Here is a 23082-nt window from a genome sequence, read left to right as displayed (position 1 = left end):
GAAAACAAACTCACCGATTGAACTTAAGTAAAGATATTTTTTTTTTTTTTGTCAAACTCCCGTTTCTCTAGTCAACAAAGACTGTTTTGGCAACATCACAGTTTATACTTGCATCACATACAACTCATCGTTAAACTGCAGTAACTATGGTGAACTCATCTGATGACTAGTCTAGTTTAGGCTGTGGAAAAATAGTTGATGGCTACAGCATTGTGATTAATGGTCATTAAATAAGATAAATACGGAGCAGGCCACTGACCAATATTCTCTTTAAATATTCATCTTTTTGTCAATTTAACATTTTTAAAAATATATTTACACATATATTTATAACAAAAAATAATAAATGAAGTACACTGTCTATTTTTATGACTATTTTTGGCGGCCATTGCTTTATTAGTATAAATCAAGAATGAAAGACAACAGTAAAGGTTATAGTTTCTAAAAGAAAGTAAGATGGAATTGTATGAAGATTATTTCAGTTGTAAATGCTTTAAAAAATGAAATTCACTTTCAACAATGAACCTTCAACTAAAATAAAAAAAAAAAATTAGTAACCAGACTTTTTCACATAATTAAATGGTCTTTAGCTTTTCTTCATTTCTATAGACCAGGAGTGTTACAGTAAATGAGCATACACAGCTGTTAATGAAAACCAGGCCAAGTTGGTAACATCACAGCTGAATGAGGGTGTGTGTGAGAGAGAGACAGCCCATGTGCATGTGTACGAAGGAGCAAGACTGTGTGTGTGTGTTTGTGTGTGTGTGTGTGGCTCTTTCACTCCAGACAGGTGATTAATAAACATTAAACAATCCCTCCTCTCTCAAACACACCGGAATCTGACGGGAAGAGCAGCATATGTTTGCCTGGAGGCACAGAGAGAGATGGAGAACGGCCCCGCTGAGTGTGTGAGGTAGAGGGAGAGGGGAGTGGAAAGGAGGGGTGAGACGGGAGGGGGGAGTTAGGTTACAGAGAGGGAGATAAAGGCATGGTGGGGAATTGACAGAGGAGGGTAATGAGATGGGAGGAGAGAACGGGAGATACGGCAGGTCGAAATGAGTGATGTTTGAGAGTGTATGAGCAGGCGATACATGTATGTGTGCCGTCCCTGGAAAGCTGTAATCTCTCGTACTCTGGTTCAGTAAATGAAGCACTGTGCAGGTGAGGTGAGAGGAGGTGGTCGGTGGGAGAAATATGGAACAGACGGGCTGAGCTGGAACTGAGGCGTGTGGCTTGTTGGGCGCTGGGGGTCGCACCGCTGCCACTCGTCTCCCAGGTGTAGCGTTCACAGCTGCAGCGGTGTCTCCCTGGGCCCTGCTGAAGGACTGCATGCACAAAGAGGCCTTGATGTTTTGAGTGGCCCCGTGGAGGTGCACATGGAGGATTTGTCCTAAGCGTGATACATGCACGAGTGTGAAAGGGAAAAATGTTCAGGCTCTGGTGCTGGGAGGGCTCAACACTGCAGCTAAACGTCCACTGACGATTGCTGAATGATAAATTTATTGATTAGTTGCCAAAAAATATTTGAACAGCAGCGAAGCAGTTAATTAAGCAAATACATTGCAAAAGTACCAAACCTTTGCTGGTTTATGTTATGGTTTATTTCCTGCATAGTTCACTGTCTATATCCAGTACCTTATTAAATTATAAAAACTTTTATTGTCTTTCTACCAATTAGAACATAGGTAACAAAGTAGACAGTAAAAATATATATAAAAAACAGGCTCACTGTGCAGAGGCCCAGGGGCCTATGAGGTCAGGTGACCAATGGGCCAGAGCCTCTAAAATTACTGTAAATAGTTTCTTGTTTTTAAAAGAGACCATTTGCAAGACGCACAATGACCACAAAAAAAGAAGGAAAGCAAAAAATATTGAATTAAATCACCTAAAACTCACCAAAAGAGGCACATAATGACCCAGAATCGTCCGACTACAGAAAAACTAAAGACAGACACAAAAAGGTGAGAAAACATCCAGAAACACACATCAAATGACAAATGCACATAAACATGATACATGAATGACAATATCCTGCAATTCTGGACTTACTTGGCGAAAACAGAGAGTTTGAAGATGTCACCCTGTTTCTCCTTTAGTTATTTTTTTATCTAATATTTTACAGCATGAACAATTAAAGTGGCCTCCAGTTATTTTGCGTTGCATTACGGAGAATTACAAAGAGATCAAATGGAATAATTTATTCTGATTTGACAGTGACCAGGATATCCTGACTTCTAGTCCATAATACAGGTCAAAATCCCAAAGCATTGGATCCATCTTGTTTGCAAGTTTCACGGATTTCATCAGAGATTTTTTTTTTCCACTTTGTTATTAATAATGTCTTTTGTTTCTGGACTGAGTTACACACAAACCAAGCAATCTAAAGATTACACTTTGGATTGTGACTGAGACACTTTTTCCCCATTTTCTGACGTTTTATGGACTTAACAATTAATAGAAAAAAGCTATTGACAAATTAATCAATAATGAAATTAAGTGCTCCTGGCCTTAGTTGTGACCTCCTATAGAAGTGAGACTAGACTTCGCCTGCAGGGATTAATAAAAATGAGGAAGCATTACAATAAAAACACGTGAAAATAAAATAAATGTCCTTTAAAGTGAGCAGCTGCGGTTAAAAAAGCCTGAAGGTACCATTATTTTTTTTATTGATCTAAGATTTTAGATCAAAAACATAAAAACAGTCATGAAACTCAACTGATCGTTTCTTTCAATTCTTTAATAATATATTACATTTATGCTGTAACACAATAATAATAACAGTAATAACATTAATAATAAACATACACAGGAAGTACAAAATGATTTGTGTCATTTTCTTAAGTTACCAACACGTTCAAAATAAAACAAATCTCCTTTAGCTGCCTTTGACTCCTCTTTACCCCACGGCTAGAGAACTCAGAGAACTCAATTTCCCATGACCACCCACTACGAAGAACTACATATGGAAGGTGTCCAAACAGGTGGAGGTAAAAAGCCTCCCAAAGTTCCAGAGGAGCAAAGAACAGGTTGTTGTGTTGGATATGGCTTACGACGCTTTCCCGGGTGAGTTCGGTCCAAAAAAAAACAAAAAAAAAAAAATCAAAAAAAAAAAAAGTGTTTTCAAGTGTGTGTGTGTGTGTGTGTGTGTGAGACTGATGAAGGCAGGGGCTTCTAAAACACAGACAAATGCGACAAGTTTACCGAAATAAATAGATAAAAGAGGGGAGAAAATAATGAAGCCAAACTGCCGTGTGTAGGAACTCATCCCGAAGAGGTGTTTAGCACAAACCAGCTACCGAGACTAGAGGTCCATGCGTCGTTTAGAGTGAGGTGGCTGTGGACACACATTACAGTACAGATATCGTCACGAACCCCGGATCCTCAACGAGAGCGAGCGCAGGGGTTTCTGGGAGGTAAAAGTCTCACTCTTTATCCTGAGGGCGAAAGTAAAGAAGGAGAGGGGCACGAATCAGTCTTCTCCCCCTCTTCCTTTTCCTTTCTGCCTCTCGTTCATCCATCCAAACATCCATCCATCCTCGCATCAGCACATCCGTCTGTCCTCCCCCTATTTGCGGTGCTTCATCTCCTTGTCGTGGTGGCTCTTCCCCCCACCCTCACCTTTGTCCAGCATTTTGATCGCCTCCATCAGGTAGCTCTGGAAGGCCGACAGCGCAGCGCAAATGGCTGGAGTACCAAAGCCGTGGGTGAGCAGGCTGAAGTGGGTGAGGCTTCCCTGGACACCAGGCTCCAGGCAGGGCGTGGGTCGACTGCCGCCCAGAGGAGAGCGATCCTGGGACATCAGGTCTACAAATTCCTTACAGATCTCCCTGAGAGGGAAAAAGAGGAGGCATTAGTTTGTCATTTCAACATTTATGTAGTACTTAGAAACTGCTAAAACTTTAGTAATGTTCAAATTGAACCTTACACCCTTGTTTGATGTTTACACTCTTTGTTGCACCCAGTGAAGAACAAATAGGTACGAACACTTTTTTCTTTGCATGGCTGTGGAAATACACAGATTCTACACAGAATTCCTATCACAAAACCTATTTATTTTATTTCTTAGGAGCTTTCAGACACAAAATACTAATACTAATATAATATTAATGATAAGTGCAAGTTACAGCTTCAATACGCAACTTGAGCGAGAGTTAACATGAGACTCACGATCAATCCAGTCGGATCCACACAGCCCTCTTCAGCCATCAGTCATTAGCAAATTACAACAATATAAGAAGTTGCAAAACTTACTAAGCATGTAAAAATTGCTCAAATTCTCTGATAGGTTATAAGGGCAAGCCTTGCTTATAAAACTTCTAAAATATAATATCTTTGCACTTTTGCCAGTGGTCTTCAATTAGTCTGGGTCACAGTGGGCATTAACTGCACCTATTTACAATTCAATATGTTTTGGGGCATATTTGTACTAACCAAGTGACATTCTGCACCTTTTGGTGGATCTTGTAATAAGATAATGATAATGCAAAGTCTGACCTCCTGAAGTGGGTTGGTGTTTAAATTAGAAGCCACAGTTTATTGTTTCCGGTTCATGTACAAGTTGCTGACACACAAAAATCTTGTAAGAAATAGTAATGTAAGAGATCTCGATAAATTCAACCTTTTGTGATTCGACTTTAGCATTGTAAGTCGCAGTTTATATCTTTAGAGAACGATGGTATGGATCCTCCTTAAGACCTAAATATTCTCACCTCCCATTCACAGCTGAAAATAAATGCACCATTTAATTTTGTTTGAGTATGTTTGCTAAAAAACTACAGTCTAGAGTTTGTTTTTGGTTTTTTAAAGTCTTCATCTGTAACCACGGGAAGATTTGTTCTTTATGCAACATTATGCAGCAATACGTGTCGAAACTGTGGCCAAGCAGGGATGAGCCACTCACTTGGTGGCGAGCAACATGCTGCGACGTGTCGGGAGCTGGTCGGGGTCGCTCTGCCTGCACAGATACTCAGCTGTGGCTCTGGCTGGAAACTCTGTCTCACACACATAACCAAAGTCCCGCGCCAGATGTACCGCTTCACCTGGAGAAGGAGGTAGAGGCAGGAAAAAACAGTGAGAATATGTGTATATTGCAAAAACTGGGCTACTGAAAACTAGCACAGTTCAAAAAGGAGCAGCTACTGCTTGTGTATGTTTTTAAGTGTCGAAGGTCAGCGCTTCAGTTCAGGCTCCATATCAAATGAGTATCTGCATAAATGGTTTTAAATAGTACACAATCGATTGGGTCAAGTCAGGTCAAGACCAACTCTGCAGCCATTTTTCTCACTTACACTTCTCAAACAGTTCACTGCTCTACAGTTTTGTGAGGCAGCTGCAGCCTAAGCTTCCTCAAAAGACCCCCCCCTTCACTTTCGTGCACACACGCACATGCACACACACGCGGCCGAGCTCGCTGTGACAGCTTATTGGTGTCTGCTCATGTGAGGATTTTTCTATGTGAATATGTGTCTCTATCTGTCAGGATATATGCGGGTCACTTTATATTTGTGTGTGTGTGTGTGTGTGTGTGTGTGTGCCCTACCCTCCACTAGAGATGTTAGGAGAGTGACGTTGGCTGCCTTGCGTCGCCCGGCGGGCAGGTTGAGGCCAATCTTCTCCAGACGCTCTCTGAGACACCGGCCACCATTCTTTGACTTCGCCCTGAGGGGAGACAGGGAGACAGAGAGAACACTTTTTAGGAGATGCTCCTTGTGCGTGTGTGTGTGTGTGTGTGTGTGTGCTTTTGTGTGCACACTACTCTATGTCTGTTTGCCTTTATGAGCTTTGTTGTGATTTTTCTGTGTATGCCTGTATCTCTGCATTATGTCTATGTTGGTTGTGTGTTTTGTGTGTGTGTGTGTGTAAGCAAACGTTAAGCTAAAATCTCCCTATGTTCCTTGTCAACAGTGATGGCATCTTGTATTTCTTAAGTGTTTTATTTTCCTTTGACCCTTTAGTTATTGCTCTTCTTTTCTTGCCTGCTCTCATTTCTTTCTTTGTTCCTGCTTATTTCCCTTTAGGAACGATGAAATATTAGTTTTACAGAAATATTTATTGGTATAAGTACTATACAGACCCAATGACTTTAATAAAAGTAAGAATACCCCAGTTCAAAAATAGGCCTTGCAATGAAAAGCTTTGAAATATAAATATCAAAATAAAAGCACAAGTTATAAATGTTATGTTGTTATATTTTATATCCTTGTAATAAAGTGAGAATATTATTGTGGAAGCATAATTGTATTGTTGAAGTTGAGGCAAGGCCTAGTTTATGTTATTAGATATGTATTTTAAATACAGTTGGGTGTTTATTTACAACAATGCATCTTATATATTAAACTAATCTTATATGTAAAATCTTATTTTCCTCAGTAACTTGAATATAAGAACAAAAAGATTTTTCCTTAAAGGAAAATATATGAAATACCTCAAATTGACTGATGAGAGTTACGTGTCTCCTGAGGAGAGACTGTGTTTATAACATGTACTACCCTTTTAATCTTTTAATTATGTCCTCTTAAAGTATTTCAGCCTGCAACCCAAATCACAAAAGTTGTTCCCTTGCCCTGGGGCGGTGGCTCATTAAACCACATTGCTTCTCTTGTGATCTAGTCCCATGACCCATTTTGGGTCCCCAGCTCCAACCCTACAGTTAAGTTAAAGTGATTTTACTCTGAAAGGCTTAATGGAAAAGAGACAAAAAGGTTCTAATGTAAGGAGCAAAATACATTTACGTCAAGATGTCTGGCTCTTGGTTTTAAGCATTTTGTGCAAACTACTGTACGTACTACACTTGCAACCCATGTTTAAAAGTTCAACATTATTTTATTAATTATTATTATAATTAATAGGAAATATTTATGGTCGGTATTTTTTGGTAGGGTATATCTATTCCCCAAAATGTAGTTCAGAGTACATTTAAAATTACCCCTTCATTTTTCCCTTTTCTGAAGAATATATACTTACTATATAGAAATGCTGTCTTTTTGTGTTTATATGCATCAAAATCGTGTATTTAACGTATAACATCTCTAAAGCTACATCACATCCACTGGGCCTTCCCCTCACCTGCGGAGGACTCCACCCAGCAGAGAAGCATTGAGGCACTCGGGTGGGGAGAGGCGTCGCTGCACCTCCCCAACCGTCACCTTGTACTTGGAGGTGGAGCTGAGCAGCGACAGACGACCGGGGACCGAACAGAAGACCTCGGCTGGGTTGGACACAATCCCCACACCGAGCCCTTCCTTACCGATGGACAGGGCCGACAAGGAGGAGCCGTTCAGCTTGGATGGGATAGGAACTGAGGAGAGGTGGTGTTTGGAGGTGGAAAGAGATTGAAAACAGAAAGAGAAAGTTTTAGTTTATTTACATATTTACTATATGTAATTTCAGAGTATTTGCATTATGAGTGTCTTGGCTGAAAAGTGACAGAAATGTGAAAATCAAAGTCATGAAAAGTAAAAAAAAAACAGGTTGCAGAGAGTAGAAGTAGAAGTAAATGATGAATAAACATCATCCATGGTAAAAAAAAGTCTTGTGGAGTGACGATAGGACTGCGTGATTGGCAGCATGCTCTCCCTCCTCCTCCTCCTCTTCCTCCTCTCCTGATTAATCTATTCAGCGTAATGTTTTCCCCGGCGTCGACAGCTCTAATTGTGGAGTGCTGCTTGTTGATTCTGTTTTTTTTTCAAGTGCAGGTGGTTGCATTTTGACAGTGCATTTTCAAATAGCTTCATTTCACACCTCGACGAGCTCAACTCACGCTCACTTTTCTGCACTACGTCAAACTTTTAAGACACTTATGAGTTTTTCATGCTGGTCTTTTTTTTTTTTTCTCCCTCCTCTTCTTTTTGGGAAAGGAAAGGTCAAAGCCAATTATCTGAAGGCTGTTTAAAAGTATTATGCCCCTGTTAATTAACATCTCCTCCGTTAATTATGTATTTATCCACAATACCTGTTGCGGCACTTGCGGATTACGATGATTACTCGATTACAAATGATTTAATTTGGAATTCAAAAAAGTGTCCCTCTTTTCATTTTCAATCTTTAGTGTGTCATATTGTGCACCTTATTTATTTGGATTTGACAAATTAGATTTAGAAAACACCACCAGATCTTTTTTGGAACAATCCACTTCCCTGTGAACAGCTTTAGTTGAACCCCATTCAGTAAAACAAGTAGCACCAACTAAAAACCTTTGAGTCCTACTTTCACTGCCGCTAGCAACAAAAAATTCTATTTCATTCACCTCCATTGTCTTAAGGTACCTTAGAAATATAGAATAAATATATAAACCTAAAGGATCTGCGTGACTGGATAAAAGACATAGAAAAATAGAAACTAGAATAGAACAATATAGAAAACAGAGAAAAATGGCGAGGAACAAAGGTCAGCACAGGTCACATCTTGTAATCCACCAGGGAACCAGCAGAAAATGTTGTTATGAGCGCAGGCTTGACCTTTAAGTTAAGCCGCAGAGCAATGAAGTTCTAACTAATTTAGCCAATGAGGTTTCTTGCATCAAACCACGATATTCTGAAGAATTTCCAACAGCATGTCTAAATATTCACGTAACCTTCCTCATTTTTGTCATCTCTTTCAGGTGTCTGTCAAATCACAATGGCCCTCTCATTTCCCTCTCCCGTTTAAAAAAAATGAAACTAAAATCTGTATTAACGCTACGCTACTATCCCGGCTCTCCCCTCACTCTCTGTAGGCGGTGGGTGGCCTCGTCGTGACACCCAGCTGTGCAGCAGATTCCCCAAACTACAAAAAAAAAAAAAAAAATCTCTTAAAATCTCCTCACTCACAAGCAGCCGATCATCCGGGCGTGGAGGCCACAGAGCAGCAGACTTTCCACTAAAGCTCACTCCCTCTCTCCTTTGTCATCCGCCAGCCCCTCCCTCTCTATCCTTTTTCTCTTATCATCTTTCTCTCTTGCTCGACTCTTTCTTGTGCCTCCCACCCTTCATCTCAGCACCCCCCCCCCCCCCCTCCCCCCCCCCTCTCTACCCCTTCTCTTTCTATATTCCATCTTGTTCCTTTCTCCCTATTGGATTTCCTTATTCATGAGGGCTTTAGGTTTGCCCTGCTATCTTGCTTTAAGTGCTTGCCGGGGAGACTCTCCCTGCGGTAACTGATCAATTCTAAGCATTTGGCAAACAAATGATTAGCAGAAACAAGATTCAAGCTGTTTGATTCATGCGAGAAATGTGTAAAGCTCCTCTTTAGGGACTGGATTTGCAGAATTACATCCTTGTTTTTGTGCAAACTTTATGGCACGGAGAGATTCAGGCCAGTGTTGGTGTAGAATAAGGAGCCAAAATGATCAAAAGGCTACATTTACAGATGCCAACAAAGCTATTTGTGTTATTTTAACCGCGGTGGTGCATTTAAGCACGTCCCGTCATTTTATAACCGGTTTTTTGCCGTATCACATTGCACCAGCTACAAATCCAACTTGAATTTTCTAATCGTGCCCCTGTGTCTTCTGCCACTCCGAGCCTGTAATATTATAGCGATCATACTCTGCAAATTTCCCCTCAACTTCTCTTTTATCATGTTCCCCTCCCTTGTCTTCCTTGCCCCACTTCTCTCTCCTCTTCACTCTAATCCCTCTCTCTCTTTCTCTCACTCTCGCACATACACACACACACATAACTCTCTCTCTCTCTCTCATATGACCATGAACAGTTCATTAAGAATGTGTGCCTTTGGGGTGAAGTCTGCAGCTGAGTATTAGAGGACTTCTTGACTTCAAATGAAATAGCAAAACAGAATTATTTATAGTGTGTGTGTGTCTCTCTCTCTTCTTGTGTGTGTGTGTGTCCCTGGGTGTATGTCTGTGCATGTGTGTGTGTGTGTGTGTGTGTGAGGCAGTGAGAGAAGCTGGTGTTAGAGTGCCCCCAAACACAAAACCCCCTTCAGCATGTATAGCACAATTATATAGGTGCACACTTAGACACAAATGCACACATACACACTCAATCTTTCTACTCTCTCTCTCTCTCTCTCTCTCTCTCTCTCTCACACACACACACACACACACACACACACAGCTCACCACCTCTTACCTTTTTTAATGACAGAGTGGTCGAGGATGCCCAAGGCTGAACCTTCCTCCATTCCCTGTGTCAGACAGACAGACAGTCACTATCATTTATCCACCGACCTCCCTCACAGCCCACACACACACACCCTGTCTCTTTCAGGCCAAAGCAAGATGGAAGGTCCAACATTTAGTTTTCCCTCAGAGACACATAAAACACCATCCATATCCAAGAAAACAATAAAATCTAGTACTCAGGTCAAATTTGATTTAGTGCAAAATGGAAAGCTGATAAATGATGTAACTTATAACAGTTTATTCAACGTTTAAAGTATTATTAATATTTGTACAAATCTTGAAAGGTAATGCATAATTTGTTAATTCTAAAAATCCTATAGATTTTTGATTTTAGGCACTTCATGTAAATGATTATCATTCTTTTTAGACATAAAATATGGCCTTTTAATTTTTTTGAGATAAACAAAACAAAACAAACTGTGTCAGAATTAACACAGATAAAAGAGCTAAAATAAGTTTTATAGTATATATATGTTTACTATTTTAAATAAAAGTGGCATTACCTTCACTGTATCGTTGCAGGAAAAATGAAAATAAAATATGGTTCAATAACAATCACAAATAGCCATCACAGCGCATTCAGAGACCAAATTAAAGCCTCTGCAATTTAGCTAATCTTTTCATTCACTGGGAATAAAACTGTCTTGCAGGGCGACTCTCGGATGTCTCCTTTGTGGTAAATTTATAAGAGGGTTCAAAAGCGAAGGATATAATCCATTAATCAAATAAAAGCTCCCTGTCAAGTGGGAGCGTTTAACAGTAACATGCCCGGGTTGACTCCTTGCCTGGCGCTCCTCTCAAACGTTTCTTTTCTATTAATGACCGTGCACATCAATTGGTCTCGCTGTGTTTTTCTGCGAGGAGGCAACAAACAGCGTCTGCAGCTGCACCTGCTGCAGGGAAGCTGACTGCTCAATACACCATAGAAACTCTTTCCCCCCCCCAAACCTGCAGAAGGCAAAGGGCTGCAGAGGCACTTTGTCTGTGAGCGTCACCTCGGATCATAGTGGGGGGATATAAGGATGAATAATAAAGTGTCCAAATAACCACTATTCATTTTAAAAATAAAGTCTTATCTCATGGACTTACTTGACGCCTGCTGTATATGTATGAGAAGTCATTAAAGCTCAACTGCAGCGTAACATTTATGATAAACTCCCAAGAGATTATTGGCCAAAAAAGGCAAAGGTTTTATTGTATAACATTCCTAATATAAACAGAAAAAAAACGCGAATAAACAGCCAAAATTAAAATAATGAATTTTAGAAATTTCAAAACCAATATTCCATAACCCTATTATTTGAGTTCTTTGTTGTAGAATAAATTCCGCAGAACGATTTACTTTCTCTTTTAATGCCAAACACCAAGCTGGTGTGAAATTTTAGGGAATATTCAGGCTACATTAAAAAAAAAAAACACACTAAAGGCCTGCAGGTGTTTTATTTCATTAACAGGTGGAAATTTGCAAAATTCATTAAAAATGCTTAATAAAATACAGCAGTTGTTAATTTAATGTTTTTATTTTAAAAACACATTTTAATTTTTATTGTCGTTCGTAGGCAAAAGAGAAGATAGGCCTGTACAGCCTTGGGGCCCTGTTGCGACAATCCATAGCCTATATTTTTAAAGCACAAGAAGGATATTTTTAAAATCTTTTTCATAAAGGATTATTCGTATGAAGTGACTTACTAGCAATAAATCGAATAAGCAAGACGTTTTTCTTAAAGAGTTCTGATGTCCGATTTTGACTTTTACTGACGTTTTTCCAGTGCGCACTAAGGCCTACACCCACCCAGACAAGGGGAAAACAAAATAGATGAACAAATAAAGTCACCTGAAGATCCTCCAGGCCGTGATGTCCCAGGTGCATCCCGAGAGGACCATCTCCGAGTGCAGCAGCACCTTCCCCGAGACCGTGCAGCAGCCGAGGGACAGCTGGATACTCCCGCCGGGGATCGAGGCTCAGAGCCCGGTGAGACTGTGACAGGAGCCCCCCTTCCTCGGAGCGCGACCTCTGCGAGTGCCATGCCGCTTGCTGGTGCTGATGGATGGAGTTGATGGAGGGGTAAGGGTCTGACAGGTGGGAATACGCTGAGTCCTGGCTCTGAGAATATGGCAGAGAAGACTGGGGATAGGGGGGAGGGAAGTACGGAGGCTGGAAGTCGGAGGCCGGAGTGTGGCAGAGCGGGGGAGCCGAGGAATACGCTGCCTGGTTCAGGGAAGACAGCTGGGAGAGGCGCCCACTCGGCGAAGAGCCGCTTAGTCCGTCTGCGCGGTCCTGCGGAAAATCAGAAAGCGTGCTTCACATCAGGAGCCCCAATGATTAAAGTGTTCCCCCAAAGGTGCGAAACGGGACTGAGCATTTTATCAAATGTCAGACAGTTTCCTAAACTTACAGGGTCCGCGCACGTTTTTTTTAGAACTGGCCGAGGTTCCCAAAAAATTATAGACAATATCGTAACAACCCCAAACAATACAAAAACTTCTTAGTCAACACAAAACAACCCATAAATAAACATGTTTGCATTTTATTATAGAGGTGGGAATAGCAGCAGCGCTTGAAGTGATGCGCACTGGCAGAAGACGCCGTTGGCATCGCTGCTGCTGCACAGTGTCAGAAAGGTCACGGCCACCAAGGAGCTGCACAAAAGACAGGTAATGCACAACAACAACTCGTCGCTCCGGGAGGGGGGGGGTCTCCATGCATCTGTATGTAATCTGTCACTATGAACCCACATTGACCCCAAAACTGAAACTCACAGAAAACGCTTCACTCAGACTGACAAGTCCCAGAAAATCAAAAGTGATCTTAAGTTTATATTTTCCACCAGGCGTCTAAAAGAAATCCCAGCATGCCAGTGTGTGTGAAGACATGTAGTCACCAAGCCTACATTTCTCTTCATATACACGCTGATGTAATTTGATTTTTACATTTATTTATTTATTTATTTTTTTAAAGCTAGGTCACCTAGATCAATGCTGTTGTGGTGGAACAATGTCCATTATCCGTCAGCCAGAGAGGGCCGCTACCGGGTTAATGGGACACACACAGTCAAACACACTGCGTACGTTTTGTAATTTTATTCCATCGAGGTTTATGTGCAAAGCTGTGAAACACAGCGAGGCTTCAAAGGGGACCAGGCTCTGTCGCGCGTCAGTTTCTGCAGTGAGCGTAGACTTTACTGTCAGTAGGTCTCACTTGCTTTGACACAGTGCAGACAAAGACCATCTCTGCAGACAGATGTGAGGCGCTGCAACAGTAAACTGTCAGACTGTTTAGGATGACACTTCTGACTCTGCTGTCGAGCAAAATTTGGATCAGAAATGAACGGAATTGTAAGGCAAAAAATAAAAAATAAAAATATCACAAGACTATTTTATTTAAGCTGATAGATAAAGGCACAAGTCTAAAAATGCAAAACACTGACCAGATCATGAAGTCTTTTCCCCGTACAGACCCCCCCCTCCCCCTTCATAGGCTGTTTTAAGTCATAATTACTAATTTTACGCATGTTCTTTTAAATGTGGTCCGTACAGAAAACAAACTCCTTCCTTTCATTTAATCAACTCTTTAATTGAGTTTGCCTATTAGTCATAAAACAGGCTACTCCAGTGCTCAGAACGCGAGTCCTTTTCAAACTTACCATTGCAGAATAGGTGTGGATTAACATCTGGACCACTGTTGATGCCCCCAAATTTAAAATTCAAAACGATGCGCGGACTTCCAGCGACCGAAGGATGTCACCAACTGCTCCGAGATGTAATCCAGGTTGTTTCACAACGGTCCATTCAGTTCAAAAGAGTTATTAACGTAGGATTTATCTTCCTGTTTACGGAGCTCTTTGCGCACGGACGAAAAGCTGCTGCCAGATACACACACGCGCGCACAACACTCGCACAGTCCTCCAGCCTCTCCATGAGCGCACTACTTATAGGTTTTGCGCGCACCCGGTAGAATGAGGGGAGGGGTCGACAGGGTCCACTTCTCTTAAAGAGATATATTCATTCAATTACTGCCTAATTCATGTCATTTTGTATTTTTCTGAAAAATACTTGCACTGAACTTCACTCCGGGTTTTACGCATGAAATGATATAAGATTTTTTATTTTTTTTTACTGTTTGCTTTTTATGTTTATTAGTAAAAATCACATTTTAAACTGGGGGAATATTTTCTCATCTTTAATGTCTGAGACCATAATTTTTACGCAGACACCCACGTCCTCGTCACCAAAATGTCAATTTTAAACTTCAAAAAATAAGGATCTCTTAAACTATTAGCTGAAATCCACACTGAATCACTCACAGGTTGATCCATCGATCATTATTGACTCTCCGCGTGCAGCATTTTACGCAATAATGGACTCCTTAATAGATCTAAAGCAGACTATTAAAAACGAACAACAAAAAAAAAAACTGTAGTGTTTCTTCTACCTGGAAACTGTCAGTCTTGGTTCGGGATTTCCAGAGCATGCTGATGGTGATGGTGATGGCGGTGGCGCTCAGTCAGGATGCCAAGCTGCAGCTGAGGGGTTAATGTGAAGCGGTGGATGGAGAGGAGACGGGCTGAAGGTACAGAAAGGAGTGAGATAGTTTGAGAGGCGATGCCGGAGTTTTAGTATGGATGAGTCAGAGAGAAACAGAAGGGTGTTGGGGAAGGAGGGGGGGTAAAACAAGAGGGCGGGAGGTGACACGAGTAGAGAAGGGGGTAACTAAAACTTTGTTCACGGTTGGTACGTGGACTATAGGTTCAGCGATTCTGGTCCTGAATAATAAAAACGCCCTGTAATAATCACAAGGAGAACGGTCGCCAACACGAACAAAATGGCACTTTCCTTCCTTTGAATTCACATTTACAGCGTGAAGGTTCTATTGTTACATTCAGCCTTAAAGTTGGATAAAGTCTAAATGGGAAAGAAGGGAACATTTGGAAAGATGCTCATTAAAACTAATTTTATAAACATTCAAAATGTCATTGGTTACGAATCAGAAAGTTACAGCAAAGTTGCTATAACCTCTCTGTTGCATTTCAGAATAAACATTCAACTCTTTTAGCTACTTTGTGTGAGGCCGTGTGGTCACAGTATTATCCTTTGTAGCCATTTTGCATGTTGTTTTAGATTTAATAATAAATTACAAGGGTAAACAAATGACTAATAAATGCTGTTTTTTCTTAATAGAAACTACAAAAACACTTTACATTCAGAGCCATTTACCCAATAAAGTTCTACTTTTATACAGAAACGTAGATTAAGAAGTTTGTAGCTATCAAAGTACTCCAGTACATATTGTATTCAAGTCCGAGCGCGACACCTTGTGGTAATTGAGAGAAGGGGAGATTTTCAGAATAATTTTTCTTGCGTCATGACCTCTGTTGTCATGTTACTATGCATTTTAAGAGTTATGGTGTCATCATGTTTCACAGCCTGAAGCGTTCTGCGGCTCAGGGAATGGTCGAAATCAGCAACAAGAAAAGAGAACTTAAAGAAACATTCACAATTATACTGTTCTCTAACAAAATCATTCTTTATTAGATTCATTTACATTTAAGCCTTCACATGTAAGAAACAGCTTGTGTGTTTTTCCAGGTTACGTGGTTGCAGACAGAAGACTTTTGATGACAACAGTAAAAGAATGAAAAGACTTTTTCATTGCTATAGAGGGTACACTGAAAATACACAGAAGTATTGCAGTATTAACCCTCTTTCCTAAGTGGCTTGAGGTATCTTGAATTTGTTACCTCATCACAAAAAGGCCTGAGAACATAGTATCCTCGTCAGAACGTTCTGTTAGTTTCACTTCATCGCAACTGACCTCTTCAGGTTGTTCATATAGCTTAACACCCCTTTATCATTTCTTATCATCATGTCTCTAATCTCCTGGTTACAGAGTGGGCACTGCTCTGCCATGGCACATAGAGCTTCCTCTAGCGCTTTTTGTGTGTGCTGGTCAGGCAGTGCGCTACACTGCCCCAGCATAGCGAGTGTGTGTTTGAGCCAGCCTTCCTCTCTGACCAGGGCTGATATCCAGGGCTGAGCTCGGACGCAGCCTCCCAGAGCCTGCAGACCCAACCTCCAGAGATCGGCAGCCTCGTCCCAGCTCTCCTCCCAGGTGTGGCTCACCTTAACCTGGCCAGTGCCGGAGCCAGAGTCCATGGCGCCGCTGAGGAATCGAAGAGCCGTGGAGAAGAACCGTCTTTGGGCAGCTTCAACTGATCATGAAATAAAAAAAGAAAAATAAGGATGGGTTATAAGTGGAGTGTATGTAATGGCTCTGACCCAAAGATTCAAATAGGGGACATTTTAACAAATTTGTACCGCATTAACATATAAAAATAAATTGTTACAAGATATCCAGCGAGACTGAGCAGGTCAGATCATACCAACCATAACAGAATAAGCCCACGGGCCACCAAACTACAACAATGGGCCAAAGCTAAGAACACCTTCAGAATTCTGTCCTGTCAGAGACCTAATTAATTCGGGTCAACAGTAGTTTCTGCATCCTGTAAACAGTCCACATGATGTGCATTCCCGTAGGCCTTTTTCAAAGGAGTTCCAGAAAGAAACTCACAAGACTAAGTAATAAAATGTGTGACTGTTGCATTCTACTTGAATTTAACATACTCATCATCCTGCTATAGGACTTTTCACAGAATATTGAAAAGAAGTGCACAGGGGGCGGCTGTAGCTCAGTTGGTAAAGGCAGTTGTCCACGGAGCACAAGGATCAGTAGTTAGATCCCTGGTCCCGGCTATATGTCGAAGTGTCTCTGGGCAAGACACTGAACCCCCAACAGTCCATTCCCATCCCCAGCTGTGCAGTGCCGGTCCAACCCCAGTAGAAATTTGGGAGGGTTGCGTCAGGAAGGGGATTCGGCGTAAACAAAACAAACAAAAAAAAAAAACTGTGCCAAATCAACACGCAGACAACAATCCACTGTGGCAACCCTAAACTCACAGGATAATCCAAAAGGACAAAGAAAAAAAAAAACTGAAAAGAAATACATAAATACTCACTAAAATAAAAATGTGTGTAGAATTTCAACACACACTGAGGATGAATACAAAATGTCACGATGAGTGTCATTTTAAACAAAATAAAATTGCACAGAGCTTTTGAAAAACATAAACCCCTTTCACCTGACTGAGATGATCTTAGTCGGCCCATCATTAGTCCCAGTGTGCAGTAATTTGCTGCTAGGACCAGGAGGCGGGATTTATGCACCAAAACTGGAAGTGCTTCACTTAGAAGTAGCTCCAGGGTCCTGAAACACGGGTCCTTTCTGAACAAGAAAACAGAGACTTACTATTTTAATGTCATAAAATTTACATTTATGCTATTAAAAACTGCTGTTAACATAACGAGTAATATGTCAGAATTGACAAATATAGAGAAATGCATTTTGTGCTGATGTAAAGCAAACAAACAAACAGTTTGTTTGAAGACTTCCTGTGAATAAAGAACTTGTAAATCAGCTACCTGACTCTTTCTGGCTCTGTAACAGTGAAGTTGAGGAGGACTGAGCAGGCTGTCTCCATGCTGGGATCTCTGACTGATGCCACCCCACTTTTACCCTTGAGGAAAGTCCAGCTCTGTGACACAAAGTCCACCAGAAGGGCTGGGGTATCGAGGGTGAGCAGCACCTTCCTGGGACCTTCCTCAGCTGACAGGTGGCACAAAGCTGGGAGGAGATACCTAAAAAGAGGATGAAGAGGTTCAGAAAACATTAAAGTATCTTTTTTGTACTGTGAATTTTCTTTTCCTTTTAATATGTTTTGTCATGTTTACCTCAGAGCCTCTTTGCCCGTCCAGGCCCCCTTCTCCTCAGTGACGGACATCTTGGCCATCCAGCCAGAGAGGCCCTGCCCTGGGCTCTCACCCTGCAGGTGGCTCCTGGAGTAGCTGATTAGAAATGGCAGCAGTCCAGTCACTTGGTCCTTTAGACAGGAAGTCTCCTCAGCCAGCCATGAGCAAAGAGATCGGAATGTGGCAAAAATGAAAGGGTCACCATAGTCACTTGGATTGACCTTGGAAAACAGGAAGAGACAAGGACCAGTGTTTTTAAGAAAGTGCATGGACTGAGCTCTGAGGGAGCTTGAGGTTTTATTGTATGAAAGAACAATTGCTCAAAATATTTAAAGAAGCAACTAGCAAGCTACCCTCTCTCCTTGACCATATTCTACTATACTAAGTATTTTAACATTTGCAAAGTTAATCAGATATTATACATGTATGTAATTATTATATTTTTGCCACTGTCTAAGAAAATATTTCGGCGCATGAGTGATAACGTTACAGAACTAGCAATGACTAACTAGTTGGGAATAAGAAAGAATATAAAGAACAGAGGATCCAGAAATTCCAATGTTATGCTTTCACCTGTTGAAGGTGGTACATTACAGCAGAAAATGCCTCCTCCAACACCCCGAGGACCTGCCTGCTCTGCTGCAGACTGAGTGAAGAGATAGAGTTCTGAGGAGACGTAGCACCTGGCGATAATCCCATACTGCAGGCCTGCTCTATAGCAGCCTCCATGATTCGGTAACAGCCTGAGAACAAGAAGACCCATTTTAAATAACACAGGAGATTGATGAAGTTAATCAAATCTTAGCAGATTCTATGACACAAACTTGCTACTTGTGAAACAAAACAAAAATAAGGAGCAAAAGAAATGTAAAGATCTTTACTAATGGAAAAACAAAAAATAAATAACCCCCCCAAAGGCCCTTTCCCATCGCGAGCTGTGCAGTGCCGGTCCAAGTCCGGTAGCAATTGGGGAGGGTTCTGTACCATTTATGACACCAAGGGCACGTTTCAGGAAATTTGTTAGTTTTAGGTGGACAACAAACCAAAAGTGATTTTACATTTCTTTACCAGTCATATTTATGGCAGTATTAAAAACAACTTTGAAATGATATTTATAGAATTGTGTAGGGAATTAAAATGTATAGACAATACATTTAACAGTTATCTGATTAAATAAACTATAGGACAGTAAATACTGGGACTGTTTTGGTGGCTGGTTTGAAATGCCATGGGGGATTTCATTATGGGTCAGTGGTGTCTTGGCTTCAGTAAATCTACAATCCCGGCATCAGACTAGAAGTACAGATTAACAGACCGAAAAAGTAGCACTGAGGTAGTGTAGAGCGTGCCTGCTGCTCATAACGCTTTGCTCCACCCAAGAAAATGGATGGTTATATTTTCGCTCCTCTGTTTTTAAGAAATTTGTTCCTAGTTTTGCTTGTACTATGTAGCCGATATCCCAAAGCTTAGCTGCAGATTTTTGTGGTAATCTGAATATTGACTGATGATACATGCCTATGGACAGAGTTACAAAGCCATCTCATTTATGCTGAGATTGGCAATTCATTAACTGAAGAAAAACAACATTTTTCATAAAATCTAACACAGGAATAAAGGAAAAGAATAAACATAAACTTATCGTGCAAACAGCTTTCCAAGTTATCACTTCAAGCAATAAATGAATCAAATAAACTACCTGTGAGTGTGTGCTGAAGCTCTGGGCTCAGAATGGTACCAGGTGGTTCCTCCAAACCCATTCTGACTTCCACACAGGCTCGATTTACCAGTAAGCAGCAGAACTTTGGTGGGCCCACCATCTCCCATCGATACAAATCCAGAAGACATGCACTGAGGACCAGGATTGGCCCAATCTGCCTCGGTGTCAACTTAGACTGTAACATGGGTCTCAATACCCCCCATATACGGCTTACGACTGCCTTCATCTCTTCACTCTCTACTGCCACTCCTACTGGGGGAAGAAAATGCACCAACTGGGAACACATGTCCAGCCTGGTCTGGTCTGTGTACTGGCAGAAATCTTTAGAGAGTCTAACCAGCAGAGTGAGGAGGTCTGCAGGATGTTTACTCCATGCTTTGTCTCTTGTTTTATCTGAGAGGATGCAACCAAGCAAAGCAAGCCCCCTCTCATGGCTGAAAGTCTGGTTGTGTTCCACTGATTGGCACAAAGCAGGTACAGCACCCCTGCTCAACAGCTGGTCCGGACCCTTGGGTAAGGCAAGCACAGCCATCAGAACCTGGTAGCAGTCAGCAGCTACAGCCTCATCAAGTTTCAAGGATGGTGACATTTCTTTTGAGGCTGATACACCATTTGATGCACTGCCATCATCATCGTTTTGCTTGCTGAACTCAGCCTCTTTTGCTGATCTTGCCACATTGTTAGGATTACATTCTGGTTCTGAAATCTCTGCTGACTGGTCTTTCCTATTTAGAGACCCCATTTCTCCAGCTTGATTCTGCTCACGCTCTGCCTGTTTCTGCTGGTCTGACACAGGACCATTTGCCAAAATGCCCAGTAGGAAAGGGACGGTGGCAAGGAGCTGAGGATGGGAGGCCATGTCTGGGTCTGTGCTCAGGGCAGCCAACAGAGCTGTGCCCAGTGAAAGGAGCTCATGGGGAGGTAAACCAGAGCAATCACTCCCTCTGACTGCCGTCACCAAAAGTCTAGCAGGTAGGTTGAGTCCCACAGCCTCAAAGATGCGTCTCAATGTGGGTTTGTCTAGTTGGTTTGCTGGGCACAAACGAGTGATCTAAGATGGTGAGAGGAAAAAAAAGGTAAGACCACAGCTATAAGGGACACATCTGTCAGCCATTAGGTCTAAATAGTCAACCTTTCAGACACTGGTTTGTCAATTTGAGGCCATGAAGGAGTTTGTACTCTGCTACAGTAATATTATTTAAGAGTGCTGATTAACTGTAAACTTGACCGTTCCTGGTCCTTCAGCTTAAAGTGATGCAGACTGCGAGACGTTTTTTATCCTATTTAAATGATCGTCCCTACGATCATTAAAATAGGTTGAGCACGTTCTCATTTTGCTCCTAGTTTCCTACCTGAGCTTTTACAAATAGTTTCTCATATAAAAGTTTGGTCTGATGCAATCTCGGTAAATCCAGCTTGTTTTTCCAGTCAAAGTTGTTAAACCAGTTGCTCCCTGTCAACTGTTAATTCTTAAAGGTCTTTATCCACTGGTTATGTCCTTGACCTTTCCCTTGTTAAAGCTACCTCAGCTAGATCTAACACTACCTAAAAACTACTGAACTACCTGCAAGGTATCCATTATTTATAAGGTTGTACAAAAATATATTTCCAAGCACTTGATTTTTCAGCATAAAACGATATTTTCTTTGACAAATTTAAATCTGGCTTTCGTAAGCATACCATTGTGATGTTGTCTTACAAAATGAAAAGCTTGAAGGCTCAAATTGCTTTGCAGCTCAATGCCAGTTAAATAGAGATTGTTGTAACTGGTTCACAGCACATTGGAAAAGAGATCCTGCCATCTCCTGGTCTCTTGGTGTATTACATTAAGCCTGATGCAAAGCATCATGGTGTTTGGTTTGACAGTAACCTAGGCTTTTAGCAGCACATTACAAAATGTGTTCAATCTTATTTTTATCATATCAGGAATATTTCAAACATAGTTTTTACTTTACTGAGACAGTGAGATCACTTTACAAACCTGTGTCTCTTCATGCCTCAACTACTGTAACAGTCTCTTCACTTGCCTCAGTCAAATATGTATTAAACACCTCATATTTGGAGAAATTAGCGGTGAGACTTTAGAAAAAGGACATGTGACCACATTACACCTGTTTTAGCCTCCTTACACTGCTCCGGTAATGTTTTGGATTACATTTTAAAATCTTGGTGCTGAGTTTCAAAGCCCTTCGTTGCTTCTCCAACTCTTCTGAACAACAAAATCTACAGCAACGTTTATTTCTGTAAGGAGTGTCCCCCTTGCTCTTAATAATACACAGAACAGGGCATCAACTGTTTTGAAAATGCTACTTGTTCAGCTTAAATTACTTATAATGTTCATACCTGGGTAGATAGGTACAGAGAAGCTACTAAAGAAATAAATGTTAAGATTCCAGTATATACACGAGTGTAACAACAATAATGTAAATAGTCTGTGTACAATCAAGAGTGGTCCTTACCCTGTTTGTTAAATTCCATAAATGCATCTTTGAATAGACAGAAACCAGGTTTGTCCTTATTCTTTGCCATTTTTATGCACCTCTAACCCAACCTCATCCTCACCCGCACATAGTGTGTAAGAGAGACTTTTAACACGATTCAACATAATGGTGTAGAAAACACCAGCGTGAAAATTTAACCCAAATTCTAAGAGCTTAAATGTTCAGGCATTTATTAGATAAGACTAATGGAGGTCCAAATAAAAAGATCATTATTATTATTTTGTTTAAAGTATCTGTGTCTTGTAGTAGAGTAAAAGTAACAGGCACGAAAATTAGCCATTAGTAGTATTGCAGATAGTTACTTTCCACCACTGGTTAACATTGCGAACACGGACACTTACCAACAGCAGAGCAGCCAATGTGTGGCTGTCGTTTTTAGCATGTCTGAGTGCGTGAAGACATCTCTCCAACACCTCTCTCTGGGCTTCAGTCAAACCATCACCTCCACCTGCATCGCTTTCAGTGCCTCCACCTCCACCGTGCTCCTCTCTCCCCGGAGGATGGCTGCTCACCGCAGGAGCAACTTCGACACTGTCAGCCATTAGGACACGAGTAACTGTGTATATACAAGATACATCATAATTAAGCAGCCTTTTAAAATAATAATAATAATAATGATAATAATTGAAAACCAGCTGGAAATTATGCGGTTAACCCTAAGTTACAGAGTTGGGAGCAAGAAGCTTAGCCCAAGTAATCGATTTTCATTTTGATTAACGGTTGTCAGGAGTTTGAAACGTAAAGATTGTTAACGTTTATAATAGTACTTACTTTACCAGCAGCCCTCTCGAGCGCGACAGCAGCTCGTGAGCACTTTCCGGAAGTAAACTATCAAAATAAAGCTCAAAGAACCAATAAAAACTGTCCAACAATGTCAGCGAACCAATCACAAGAGGGATAGTTGGAAGGTCACGACACCATTTTGGCCCGTGGAG

The 23082-nt window shown here is 41.2% G+C and overlaps 2 protein-coding genes across 3 annotated transcripts; both read right to left on the bottom strand.

The window, feature by feature from the left end:
• Positions 1-2719: 2719 nt before the first annotated feature.
• Positions 2720-14689, bottom strand: tfap2e (transcription factor AP-2 epsilon). Of its 2 annotated transcripts, none has more exons than XM_067496052.1 (7): positions 14556-14689; positions 11958-12401; positions 10071-10125; positions 7066-7297; positions 5540-5658; positions 4901-5039; positions 2720-3827 (listed from the first exon to the last, which is right to left on the bottom strand). In XM_067496052.1, exons 1-7 carry the CDS (start codon positions 14592-14594, stop codon positions 3566-3568), a joined length of 1290 nt encoding a protein of 429 aa, XP_067352153.1. In that variant the 5' UTR covers positions 14595-14689; the 3' UTR covers positions 2720-3565. The 2 variants fall into 2 exon arrangements, with proteins under 2 accessions (XP_067352153.1, XP_067352162.1); XM_067496061.1 differs by lacking the exon at positions 14556-14689 and adding an exon at positions 13768-14042.
• Positions 14690-15620: 931 nt separating this feature from the next.
• On the bottom strand, positions 15621-23047 carry ncdn (neurochondrin). Its single transcript, XM_067495988.1, has 8 exons — positions 22919-23047; positions 22489-22703; positions 19626-20697; positions 18503-18672; positions 17912-18150; positions 17603-17818; positions 17263-17405; positions 15621-16332 (listed from the first exon to the last, which is right to left on the bottom strand). Exons 2-8 carry the CDS (start codon positions 22687-22689, stop codon positions 15917-15919), a joined length of 2457 nt encoding a protein of 818 aa, XP_067352089.1. The 5' UTR covers positions 22690-22703; positions 22919-23047; the 3' UTR covers positions 15621-15916.
• Between the last annotated feature and the right edge of the window lie 35 nt (positions 23048-23082).

This window comes from Channa argus, chromosome 1 (assembly GCF_033026475.1).
Source record: "Channa argus isolate prfri chromosome 1, Channa argus male v1.0, whole genome shotgun sequence".
NCBI lineage: Eukaryota > Metazoa > Chordata > Actinopteri > Anabantiformes > Channidae > Channa > Channa argus.
This window is presented reverse-complemented; position numbering and strand designations above follow the sequence as displayed.

Coding starts and splice junctions, on each gene's coding strand:
- ncdn (XM_067495988.1), bottom strand. CDS start 22,689: ATGGCTGACAGTGTCGAAGTTGCTCCTGCGGTGAGCAGCCATCCTCCG. Junction 18,673..19,625: donor GCTTCAGCACACACTCACAG/GTAGTTTATTTG, acceptor TCTTGTTCTCAG/GCTGTTACCGAATCATGGAG. Junction 17,406..17,602: donor ACAGAGCCAGAAAGAGTCAG/GTAGCTGATTTA, acceptor TTTCTTGTTCAG/AAAGGACCCGTGTTTCAGGA.
- tfap2e (XM_067496052.1), bottom strand. CDS start 14,594: ATGCTCTGGAAATCCCGAACCAAGACTGACAGTTTCCAG. Junction 12,402..14,555: donor CCAAGACTGACAGTTTCCAG/GTAGAAGAAACA, acceptor GATTTTCCGCAG/GACCGCGCAGACGGACTAAG. Junction 5,040..5,539: donor CCTAACATCTCTAGTGGAGG/GTAGGGCACACA, acceptor CTCCTTCTCCAG/GTGAAGCGGTACATCTGGCG.